General features: G+C 36.8%; 1 protein-coding gene across 3 annotated transcripts in view; it reads right to left on the bottom strand.

Annotated features, from left to right (window-relative positions):
- epha3 (eph receptor A3) overlaps positions 1-13360 on the bottom strand; it is a 108918-nt gene that overhangs the window by 11207 nt on the left and 84351 nt on the right. For all 3 annotated transcript variants that reach the window (XM_081604519.1, XM_081604517.1, XM_081604518.1), the window contains exons 11-15: positions 11766-11951; positions 7458-7519; positions 4680-4889; positions 2091-2240; positions 1366-1559 (exon numbers count right to left, since the gene is read on the bottom strand). In XM_081604519.1, the coding sequence (XP_081460645.1) occupies positions 1366-1559; positions 2091-2240; positions 4680-4889; positions 7458-7519; positions 11766-11951 (802 nt within the window). The remainder of the gene's footprint in view (positions 1-1365; positions 1560-2090; positions 2241-4679; positions 4890-7457; positions 7520-11765; positions 11952-13360) is intronic.

Genomic DNA, 13360 nt, shown 5'->3' with positions numbered 1-13360 from the left:
GGACAATGTCTTTTCTCAGAAAACACAAAAACCTACAGTTTCATGTTTTAAACACCTTGAAAAGCAATTTTGACAGTGACCTCCAACCCTGATTGGACTCCTGTTGGCCTATAATTTGTCTCTGACAGCCAACCTTGGCCCAGTGACCCCCACTCTTTTTCCATCCGCATGCAGAGACAGTAAACTCTAACCAACTTCCACCTCCCAAGTCTCCAGATGCTCGACTCTGGTCGCAGGCTTCGGTCCGGGGTTGGGAGGGAGGGGGGCAGTACATTAGCCTGCCAGGACAGCCCTGAGACAAACGAGGTGTGTTGAGCTGAGAGCAGCTGCTCCTGCTGTGCAACTGCCGCTGCCACCACACACTCTCTCCCTCGCTTCCACATACACACAAACATATCCGCACTAGCAGTTCTAATAAATCACCAGGCAGGACTCAGTTGGCCAGGCCGCGCTCACCCAGTGTTAAAAGCCAATCAAGAAAATTACATGCAAACTCCAAGGGACCTATTTTCACTTTCTTAAGAAATCATTAGTCAATGTTATGAGTTCTGACATCTCCATAATACCATTGCCTTCTGCTGTAGACCCAACGCCCGTCTCTCTGCCCGCTCAGAACTGACAACTGTACATGTGCTGCCCTGCTTCCCCACGGCCCCCTGGGAGAATTGTCGCCCAAACAATAGAGACAAGCCCAGTGGAAGAAGAAAAAATAAGAAGGAAAAAAAAAACACACAATGAGAACAACAAAAGGGGGCAGGAGGATGAAGAAATAAAGTGCTGCTGAAGTTAAACAAAAACAAAAAAATTATGTTTTTTTTAATTGTTTTTAAGTTTTGCCAGTTGCTCTCCTAGGAGAGCAGTTCTTTAGTTGAAGTTTTCCATTATGCACTGTCAAGCTGAAATAAACTATATAAAAATGCTTTTACTTTCACAGATTGTAATACTTTCTTTTGCATGTTTATATTGATTAAATGAATCTTTATTGACACATAGTAAACTTGCAGTTACCATTAAAACAATCATTTCAATGCCTTTAAGTTTACTTAATGTATGAATAGAGAAAAATTTATGATTTTGTACATTTACACTGTAGCAAGAAATAACAACACCAGAGCTTATAAACAAGTTTGATTGCAAATCAAAGTTGAAGAAATAAAATGAAGAAGAAATATTTCCTTTGTTCAAACTTTGACTTTCACAATTACCAGAATTTACTCTCTTAGTTGATTATAAAATATTATTTGTTTCGGAAGATCTGGCTTAACAAATGATGGTATATCCTTTATTGTTTGTTCTTCTGTGCTACTTTCTCTATGTGCAAAATCCCGAATGAAGAAAATCAAATATTCAGTATACCGCTGGTACCTGGATGTAGTGTTGGCTGTGATTTTGAGGCTGCAGGGGTTGCGGATGAGTTTGTCAAGGATGCTGACAATTTGGTCAAACTTCGGACGGTTATTCCGCTCCTTCTGCCAGCAGTCCAACATCAGTTGATAGAGTGTGGCAGGGCAGTCCATGGGGGGTGGTAAGCGGTAACCCTCGTCTACAGCTTTTATTACCTGCAGGCAAGAATACACTGGATTAGAATGAATTTATATAAAATTTCTTTAAAAAAATTGTTTTCAATTGTTCTGGACTAGAGATGGTTGAGTTATTAGCATCAACATCAAATATATTGTTACAGCACATATGAAAACAGAAAAAGTAGAGCAGATAAAAAAACAAAAAAAACACAAAAAAACAAAAACGGCTTTATTCTTGCATATCACTAACTGGTTTATGTTTTAATACAAATATTTGTTTAGAGTTTAGGTTGTTATATTGTTTTTCGTTTCATATAAAACTCTCCAACTGTGGGAATGTAGGTCATTCAGTTTGTTTCACAAAACTAATCTTAATCTTTCAACAGGGGTAGTTGGTTTTGAATCATTTAGTTTTTGCAAAGGTTCTGAAAAGGATGCGAGAGAATCTGGATGAAGCTTGAGCGAAGCTGCCAACCCTTTTGGTGTCGTGGTTGCCCCACACCACACTAATAAGAGGTTTAGTTGTCTCCCCTTCTTAAAAAAGAATAGAAAATTGGCAACACTTACATCCTGATTGGACATCTCCCAGTATGGCCGTTCTCCATATGACATCACCTCCCAGAGAACGATGCCATAACTCCAAGCATCGCTGGCTGATGTAAACTTCCTGTAGGCGATTGCCTCTGGGGCTGTCCACCGGATGGGGATTTTTCCTCCCTGTGATCAGTAAAAGAAAGAATTATCATATGATATGATTTTGCCTTAATATGTTTTTTGTTATTTTTACGGATGAATCCTATAAACGTAACTCAGAAAATATGTAAGACAAAAAAAAGTGTGTTGCAGACATTGCTGGCTCTTGGGTGAGTCGTGGAATCAAATCTGGTGCTATAAAAAAGTGGTGAAGTGTTGTTTCATGTAATTTGTGACCTTCGTGTGCAAAGATAAATTACTTGATGGCAAGGCATAAAGTATAAGAGTGAATTTTCCATCCCCGGCTGGAATCTTATGTCCCTCCTTTACCACCCTATTGTCTCCCTAACACTACTGTGTCTTTTGTTTCAATGGTGTAGGAAGATATGCTGCATTAGTTCAAAAAGCTCCATCACTGCCTTCCTACACATTGTTGGACATATTAAAAAGTTATACAGCATGAGTTCTGTAGGTATATAACACACGTGAACCACTTACTTAACTGCAGTTCAAATATGGGGGAAATTGCCCAACAGCAAGATTTCTTAATCTCATGCAACAACGTACAGACGCTCTGTCTGCAGTGATGAAGAGTCAGTTGTCTTAGCATGCCAGATGCTTAAAACTAAAAGTGAAACTGACAGGATGACTGTCTGATTCATTCAGCTAATTATTATCTAAAAACTTAGGGGTATTCACAGAGTATTGAAATTTATTTCCAAGTATGAAAACATTTATTTATTAACGTGTCATCGTACTGATACCCACTCGCAATTTAAACCTGAAGCACATGAAATAAATAAGTCTACTCAAAAATTTAGCAATACTCGACGTTCCAAAAAATATTCCTTTTATCCCTCACATACAGACCATTGTGGCAAATGTTTTCCAATATGCAATGGTAAATGGAAAATTGGAGAACTTTTGAGATTTCTAAAATTACTTTTTATTAATAGAAGTGTACTCAAACCAGTTCAAAGTAGAAGATGTCTGGATCAAAATTTATGATGAATCAAAGAGAAGCTAAACCAAAATAAGCCATCCGGTTTATAAAAAACTTGAGGCAAAAATATTGACTCACAGAATTGTAACAAAAATATTTGAACAGATTTAGTCTTAATTAAGATTAATTCACATCAACATTAAAGAAAGGAAGGGAAATATAAACCAAATTATATTCCAATGTTTCCTTTGTGTAACAAAATTTGTTTTTCTTCCTGAAAAGCAAGACAAATGAAGAAAATAGTGCTAAGGAGAGGATGTTGACATTGGCCAATCGTAACAGAGACAGCCAAGTCAGTTCGCCTTTGCTTTGGAATGCACAGTTATACAGACTGTTATCTAAAAAGATCTAAAATATTATGCTGTCTACTGCTGAGGGAAACACTGGAAAATGCATGACAGTGAAAACACAGACAAATGATTGCACGAATAAACTTATAACTCTCATAAATATGACATCTTTCTAAACTTGTGCTCCATTAAACTCTCAAGCAGCAGTAAAAAAAAAAAAAAAAAGTCTAAACTTGAATATACAAAAATTAAAAGTTTATTCAAGCACAGACAAGAAACAATAATAATAATTAAAAAAAGCTTCTAACAAGCCTTTGAGTCTCATGGATGGTGGAGTTGTGAATCTGTGTTATTATTCCATTTTACGCATCTTCTGTGAGAAAGGCAAATGCCACACAGACTGTTTATTTGAAAAGCAATTTTCAACCAGCAAATTAAACCCTGTTTTAAAGGGTTGCATGTATAGTTTAGACCAGAAGACGCTATGCTGACCACTTATGCACATACACATACACACAGGAGAAAAAAAGACAGATGAACGTCTGGAACGTGACACGGCTCCTGCTATGTTTCAGTTTTTGACAAGAGCATCTACTGCAGAAGTAAATCAAGAACAAAAAACACAAACATGCTAATGAGGTTAAGCCATTATTTTCATCACAAATCCTCTTTTATGTTGCTTTTCTGGATTAACCTAAACATTTTTGTAATTATAAAAAAATAATAATCTGTCAACTGGAGAAATATATTTTGGGTTTTATATTCAATGTTTCCTGCAGAATGTATCTGCATGTAGAACTTAGAAATCTACAAATTTCCATAGTAAAATTAAAACTCATTCTACTTTGAAGGAAACTGAACAAAGAAAATATATATCTTCACATGTTTCACACTTCCTAAATAACATACTTCAAAAGAAAAATAAATCTGCTTTAACAGAAGAAAATTCTGTGCAGTTTTGTGACAAATAAAAACACTACATTATATCTGTCTATACTGTGATGTGCAAAAATAAAAAATTAAACTGTGTATCTAGCTATGATGTTGGCAAAGTTGTTTTTATTTTAATAGGCACCTAACAAAGAAGAATAATGAGCCGCAGGACCTTTCTCAGTGCAATAATTCATGTAGTTCACTGTGTTCTTGATTTGCCTTTGTGGCCCAGCTTACCCTGGTGGTGTACGCAGCCTCAGGGTCGTCCTCCAGCACTCTGGACAAGCCAAAGTCTGACACTTTGCACACCAGATTGCTGTTGACCAGAATGTTTCGGGCTGCCAGGTCTCGGTGAACGTAGCCCATGTCTGACAAATATTTCATGCCCGAGGCGATGCCACGCAGCATGCCGACCAGCTGGATTCCTGTAAACTGGGCATCATGTTTCTAAAAGACAGAAAAACAGGCAAGGGAGAAAGAGTTATAGGAAATAAACGTACAAAACTGCGAATGCTGTACTTTTTTTGAATATAAATAAGAGAGGTGGAGTATGACCTTTTCTCATTAGAACCCGCAAAATTTTCATTAACCTTTAAAAAACACCTCTGACATTCCTGTACTCAATCTTAAGCTTATGCTGAATCCCGGGGCTATAAAAATGACTGGTTGAAAGTAAGGTTAAAGAAAATTGAACAACTTGAAGAAGTATTCAAACCCCCAAAACTTGTTTGGCACAATACAACCACAACCACTATTTAGATTACAGATAATGAACCAATGGACCTCCACCCTTGGCATCCTTTAGCTAGTACAAAGACATTTCCAAAGAATCTAAAAGTGTCCAACATTTCTTGTATGCCTCTGTTTTGTATCAGTGGTCATCTGCGGGTTTCCTCTTGCTCTACTTTACCCTCTGCTTGTCAAACACCGCAAGGAGAACTAAGAGCAAGATGAGTTTGTATGATGAGCGTGTTTTTCTTTGAAAACCAATCAGACCCACTTCTTCTCTTATTTCATCCGGTCCCTTTATAGGCCAGGCCACCTGGTTTAGTCACTTCAAAGCTTCGGTGGATGCAGTATGCTGACATAAGCTGCGATGCATAACACAGAGAACATGGACGTGCGTGTATTTGTATGTGCGCCCCCGTTCTTGGTGATGAAGAACAGGCCTCCGGGAAAACATGAGGAAATAACAGTTATAGCCGCCATGGGTATGTTTGGATACAGTACAGACGTGGAAAAAATGTGTAAAACAGGCATTGGCACTCATGCTTTCAAGCCAGTAATGTAACTTGGCTGATGTACTTTAACTAATTTCAGTGAGTGGATCAATTCTTCCGCAAACAACTGAGCCATGGCAACAGTAAAATTCCAGCTGAACTGGAAAAGCAATGAGAATACAACTGAACAAATACTGATACTTTATGAGACTGATAAAAAAAAATAAATATTTGAGTCTTTTTTTTCTTCTTTTTTCAAGCTAAATGAACATGTATTGACAATTCAAAGTCGATGTGTGTGTGAAATATGGACATGAGCCTTATAATTGTGTATGATTAATTACACAATATGTATTTGGAATGTGATTTTCCAAACAGCAGGAAGGAAAAAGGTTTTGAAGCAGAAAGGAAAAATTCCTTATGTAGTTTGCACTACAAAATTAAACCTGTGGTATATAATGTGTGAACCTCATTGAACAGAGTAGAGCTAAAAAAAACATGAGATAGGAATTAAACTGAAGGGATTCTGAGTTCATAAACAGGTTTCAACATATTCTGTACATTAAATTAATATATCGCTATACATTTTATATTGTTTGTGCTTTGATAATGAAACAAACTTAAATATAAATACTGAATTTCTAACTGGATACCCTCTACTCCTGATCCAGAAACAAATTCATTAAAGAAAAAAAGAACAGCAAAATCCAACCAAAGTGTTCTCCATTGTGACAACAGTCCATTTTAATTTTAGCCAGATTTCTCAAATGCCCAATAATTGGTTTTTGCATGATAATGGCAACTATGACTGGATTGTATGGCGTTTGCAATCATTCCACTTGCATGAGCCGTGGATAGATTTTTTTCTTTCTTTTATAGCGAATGAACAGATCAGAAAGTACCATGGAAGAAAAAAAAAAAACTAAAATTGTTTTCAATGGAAAATTAGTTGCTTCAATTAAACATGTTGAATACATTGATATATACTACTTTCTTTCTACACACAAAAAAAAAGAAACATGAAAGAATTTGCAGGCCTGTCTGTTCTTTCTCAACAACTGTTCCGTCCATCAACTTCAATTACAGCTGCTGCGCCGCCGTCATTCAAAAGAATGATGGTTTCATTTTTGGAATAGCACTGGAAGTTATTTAGAATGTTGTTAGAAACACAAACCATAGCTCAAACAATGGTCTTATACATCAAAACCAATGTTTTAAAATGCCCATCTTAGATTACCAACATTACTCTATCACTTTGTCCCTTAACTTGTCCCCGGTTAGGTCAAATACAGACATGAACTGATGTGTTGCATTATCATTTCAGTTTGGTTTATTTCTATTGTGCAAATTCATAACAAATGTCATCTCCAGGCACTTTACAAAAGCTAAATAATTGACCTAAATATAAAACTTGATTTAGCCACTCAAATTCAAATGCATTCTAATTTGATTCTAAGGCTAATTCAATTTATAAAGTTTAGATCAAAAGATGCCCAGCTGATTGAATCAGGTCAATGACTTTACAGCACTGCCACATAATAAGGAAGCATGTGGTGACAGTGGCAAGAAACAACTTCCCTTCAACAGGAAGATACCTCTGACACAGCCTGGCTCAGCTTGTCGTCTGCCACACTAGATTGGGATTTTTAAAAGAACGCAGATGCAGACAACAAACTGTTGTACATTTGGAACACAGATGTTTCTTAATTTTCAGTAGTTTTATGATTTGTCCTTCTAACATGCATAATAAGTCGTCCTCGACTCCATTGGTCCATGTGTTTACGTAATTACTTACTCTTAGGAAGCTATCGAGGGATCCGTTCTCCATGTACTCAGTGACAATCATAACAGGCTTACCTGGAAAGAGACAACTTCTGTTAATGGTTATAATTTCTACAAACACAGATCGTCACACTACCATAAAACTGGCAGCAAAGATTTATTAGCGGAAATGGGAAAAGTTGAATTTATTCAACAGTGTGGTGAGTTAAAGTAAAGTAACCCTAAAAGCCCCATTACGGGAACTAGACTGAAGATGGCCAATATTTTTTTAGTACAAGTATCGGTTACATCTTGGTATCTTGGTTTCCTATAGGTCAGATTTTAAAGTGAAACGTGTTTATTTCTTTGGATCCTCTGATTGTAAAATCATGCTTCCTTGTGCCATCTGTATTTGATCAGACATTGGCCAGGGAATGTTTGGGAATTGCAGGGAATGTAAAAAAAAAATCTTCAGATTACCCAGATGTTGATTGAAGAGAGTCAGAGTAAGGACTTGTTTGTGTCCCAGATACGTTCTCTGTATGTCACTCTTGACTTAACTGCGGTTTGTACTTCTTCTCCAGTTTGATTCTGATTTATGTGCCCTCCTTCCCTCTGCCCCTTTTTATTTCTGACCTACCTTTCCTTTGTTACCCCATCCCTCGATCTCTTCTCTAACCCTCTTTTCTATATTGAGAATATCTTTTCTTAAAGGGCAAAAGTTGAGTCTTTTGTGTCATTTGTTAAAAATTTTAACTAAACTAAGAATCTAAGAAAATCACTGTAAAAACATTATTTAATCCAAATAAAGCAAAAACATCATCCTTTCAGTAAATTAATATTCTATTGAAAAATATTATCCAGATTAAATTTAATGTGGTAAAATTGATCTATATCTACAAATTACTTCGAATTACTGTAGAATTACTAAATTGTACTTTTATTTATTTCCCATAAAACCTTCTTAATTCAGACATTACATTTGTGTATTTTTGTTTCCGTGACTATTTAATTAAGAAGCATGGATTTTGCCAGTAATTTCAAAACTTTCAATAACAATTATAGTAAAACATCTCATCATTCAACTAAAGCTGGTGTAAAACGACCTCTGCCCACACCCACTTCCTAAAAGGCTGTGATGGATTGTTCCCTTTACCAACAAATGACTTTTATAGTGCCCGACAGGAACACACACACACACGCATACTATCCTCCTGCTTGTCCTCCGCCCTCTTCCCTTCCCTCTTTCTCTCTATTCTCAACTTTGGCAGTAAAGATAAAGGCCCCAAGGCCCCTTTGTTCCGTCAGCTAAAGTGCGAGAGTCTGTGTGCAAATGCAGATGTGTGTGTAGCGGTTTGAAAGTGAAGAAAGCACATGTGAGCACGCGTGCGTGTGTGTGTCTGATCCTGCAAACATGCAGCCCATGGATCAGCCAAAAGCAGCAGCAAGGTAAATGGGGTGTGAAAGTCTCAGGATTATTAAGAATTAACAGGAGCAGCTTAATAAATCACCCTCCAGCTGTGTGTGTTTGGGCGTTTAGGTGTGTGTCTGCGTGGGGAAGCATATCAAATGGACCCTCTAAAAGTAGGGCCTGCACTTGTGCTGCTCTGACTTATGCACATGTGTTCAGAACATCTCCACAAATGTCATATGCACACACACATGCACCCGATGTGTCTAGTCTTAGTATTAACAACTGAAACTAGTTGTGACAGAATTCAGTGCTGGTTCATTAGCTGCAGAAAGAGAGACATCATTCTCATCAGACATTCGGTTTCAACTTAATATAAAAAGATCATCAAACATAAATGTGTGTTTCAGTTAATTAGAAATCTTTTTCCCAAATATGAAAACTACACAATACCAATAAAAAGTATTTTTAATGTAGCAATGTTGTGACATTGCCTACACAATCATAGAGGAGACAGTTGACTTGATAGTTCTCCAGGAGACAGTCAGTGAAACACACCAAAAGCAGGGTAAGCCACAAAACGTCGCGGTTTGAGAATCTGGCTGTTCATAGTGTGTGGTATCTTAAAATGTTAATGGAAAATTGAGTGGAAAAAAAAAATCTTGCCATCCATGATTCTAAAGCAAAACCTAAAACCTGTTCAAGATTTTGGGGGCAGTTCATGAGCCAGCAGTTTATCAATATCCAGATGAGCCAAAGCTGACCACAGTAGCCTCATAAAGCTTTTCATCCTTATGTCACACCACATTGAAGAGAGCATTTCTGTATTTAAACACCATTTTCATTGGCCTGATACTACTTTTTTCTAAAACTTTTTTTTTTTTTTTAAATGTGGGAGTTTTTACCAAAATGAAACACTTGACATATCACAGCAGTCTGCTTAAACAGTTTGAATCTAGACTCCAGAGTGGCGCAGTTGACGCTGGCATCAAGAAGGTTTCAAACCAAGCTCAACGTTTTGCAGGAAGTTTTATTTCAGTATTATTCTTGCAAAAACTAAATGCAGATGGAGATAAGAGTCGCAAGAGACAAGTATGTGAAATCAATTTCAAGAATCACCAAGTTTTTTTATTTTAGATGGTGGAAAATCAGGGAAAGTAAAAATAAGAAATAAATGTGAGATAAAAAATCTGTGAAAGTAAAGTCAGAGGAGTTTCTTCAGGTATTTTAAGAACAACTGTAGCCGTTGAACTACTTAACTAGGCAAGTGCCGCAGGGATAGTAAGAGGCCAGGTCTTTTTTCTTAGCAGCAAAGTTCAGACTCATTATTTTCCTCTTTCTTCAGTCGTTCCCTTTTAAAGAGGTCTTGTGTGTGCTAATGATGGTCTTATAAAAAGGCCCAGAGGGGTGCAAGTCAGAGATATGGATTTATGGATTTAATGCTTGTGCCTGACGCAGACTTTGATCAGAGCACATTGATCTGCAGAGATTTATACCACAGCAGTTCAGTAAAAGTCGTTGCTTTTTACACAGAAGTGTCGGGCATTTGTGGAACCATTTGTCATAGACAATTGCAAATCCACAATTGGTCTAAAAAATAACAGACCAAAAAAACAATAATCCTATCCTCATAAGGAAAATGTAGAAACTGTGTCATTTTCTGCTTGCATTTTTAAAAAAATAATAAAACATTTAATTGACCTGAATTCTGGCTAATCCAACAAACTATGCTTTACAAAAGTATTTGTAACCTGGAATATTTGGAAATTTTGTAACAATGCAACCACTAACTTTAAGTGTATTGTATTGGGATTTTTGGTGATGTATGAAAGTTGTGCATAATAAGTGAAAGGGAACATGGTTCAGATAAAATACAAATTACAAATAAAATCCCCAAAAGTGTGATGTGCATAGATTCAGCCAACCCTCTGCTGCAATTACAGCTGGAAGTGGAACTTTATGTCTGGTATTAAAGCTTCATCTGTTCTTAATAGTTTTCTTTTTTTTTGTCAGAATTTGTTTCCAATGTTCTGTCAGCTCTGACCAGCTTCTCCATATCATGATGCTGCCACCACCATGATTCATGGTGGGGATGATGTATTCAGGGAAATGTGCAGAGTAAACTTTCTTCCAAGCAACATTTTGCATGAGGCCAGAACTTTTGAATGTAAATGGACCGATGGATCTTCTTCTACGTGTTTGCTGTGTGCCCTACTTGGCTTAAAAGCAAATGCACAGCCATATATTATTTTAATTTGTGGAACAATTCACACTGAAATTTTTTTTTTTTAATATGGGTCTTTTGCATTCCTTGTTCATGTGTTATTTTATACTATCAAGCTCGAAAAAACAAAACAAAAAAAACAAACATAAAATGATCTTTTTACCTTTTTGCTTTTACTTTGGAAATATGGAAAACATTGTTTGGTCCATTACATAAAATTGTAATAACAAACACAACAAACACATAAAATATCATAAATATTTATAGAAATTGCATGTGTTAAAATATTTCAGGATTGTACATTATTTTGCATGTTTCCATCAATGCTTTTTTATGTGCATCATGGAGTATTGCATCAGAAAGGATTTATGGAAACAGTACAATTTGAAATAACTTACTCAAGTTCTCAAGAAGGTTTTTTAAGCTCACATAGCAAAGTTTCCCTTCCAGAGTGAGGTCCAAACCTAAAGCTTGGAGGTGAGAACTCTCTCGGTTTTTCAGAGACATGAGATCCACACTAGTTTGCAGCATCTACTTCTTTCCCCGTTTTTGAAACATGTGAAAAGTTTTCTTTTAAATTCGTGTGACAACATAGCTAGAGACTGACACTTCAGATATTCATTGAACAAAATTATTTTGCTGCAGTGACTGAGAAAAGAAGTCTCTCTGTGTCTGTAAATGTTTAAGTTGATTATGAATGCACTTACTGCGTGTCACTACACCCTCCAGCCTGATGATGTTGGGGTGATCAAACTGTCCCATGATTGATGCTTCTGCAAGGAAGTCCCGCCTCTGCTTGTCTGTGTAACCTCCTTTAAGAGTCTTGATGGCCACACAGATCTCCTTCTTGCTGGGCAGTTTTAGGCGACCACTGCACACTTCTCCAAACTCACCTACAGTTAAGATAACATAGACACAACACAAATCACTTGTTTGAATGCATATCATTTTTGATTTCAATCGTCATAAATATTTAACTTCTATCTGTCTGGCTGTCTTTTCACTAATATGATTTTTCAAACTTTTGGTCATCTGGAGTTAAACAGTGTTATCAACATTTCAAGAGCTCATGGAGCTTTATTTGATCTTGAGGAGATGGCTGAGTTTTGTCCATCCTAAGATAAACTGAGAAAGTCTGTGGAGAATGTGTATGTTTTTGTAAGGGAGTGCAAGCTTTTTAGGTAGTCTAGCCACTTCATAGGCCCATGTGACAGACTCCTGGCTAGACTATACAACTACTGTAGTCTGGTCATACCTCTCTGTGTTGTGTTTGAATGTGTGTTGAGCCTAAATGCACGCACGCCCTGAATAAGTTTATGTGGGGTGATGTCAGAGCTGAGACGTGCAGATCTTTTTCTTAATCCAGTACACTTATATCCAAAAGCAGCTCTGGATCAGAGAGTGTGGGTCAAACAGTGGACATGAAGCAACAGTCTGGAATGACTTAAACCAGAATAATTACAACCTGTCTAAATACCAAAAAGTGTTCCTGTTCTTTCCTGGTTTGCTTCATTCCCCAGGCCTTCAGCTATGCACAGAAAAAAAAACAAAAAAAACAGGCAGAGGCACTTTCTTCATGTGGTCACTCTCAGAAAGGGGATCCTGCTCTAATAAGGCTTAATTAGGAACACTCACTCCTTTCCTGTTTTAGGAGAACCATGGTGTTTAGATTTGATGCTCAGGTCTGACCAAGCTAAGAGGACTGGCAAGACTGTTGTTCTTGCTTTATAACACAGATTCACAAGTTGCCAACAAGATCAAAGTCGACTTAACAATCAGAGGGGCTGAGGAGGCAGAGTCGAAGAAATAGGAGGTTTAATGTGTTTTGGTTTTGTGTCCTCATTAAAGTTTCAAATTTGGATAGTAGGTAGGAGACAGTTAATGGACAGCAATGTTTGCATTTGGTAAATATAGGGGTTCAAGGTCACATTTTAAGTTGACAAAACTAAATACCAAAATCAAGCTTCACTTACTTTAAAAAAAAAACATCAAAGGAAAGATTTGACAGTTACATCACATATTTATTGGAGACTGTAAAGTTTAACTCAATGAGAAGAGTATTAAGTAGGTTCTTGATTTAATTTGATTTAACTCAATGAGAAGAGTATTAAGTAGGTTCTTGAAAACATCAAAGGAAAGATTTGACAGTTACATCACATATTTATTGGAGACTGTAAAGTTTAACTCAATGAGAAGAGTATTAAGTAGGTTCTTGATTTAATTCTTTAAAAGTATTAAAACTTGAATCAGCCCTCTAAAATAAAAGCAGCTTTCCTGATTACAGTCCAGCGTCTCGTCAGGT

The sequence above is a fragment of the Poecilia reticulata genome, chromosome 2, assembly GCF_904066995.2.
Source record: "Poecilia reticulata chromosome 2, P_reticulata-male-v2, whole genome shotgun sequence".
Lineage (NCBI taxonomy): Eukaryota > Metazoa > Chordata > Actinopteri > Cyprinodontiformes > Poeciliidae > Poecilia > Poecilia reticulata.
This window is presented reverse-complemented; position numbering and strand designations above follow the sequence as displayed.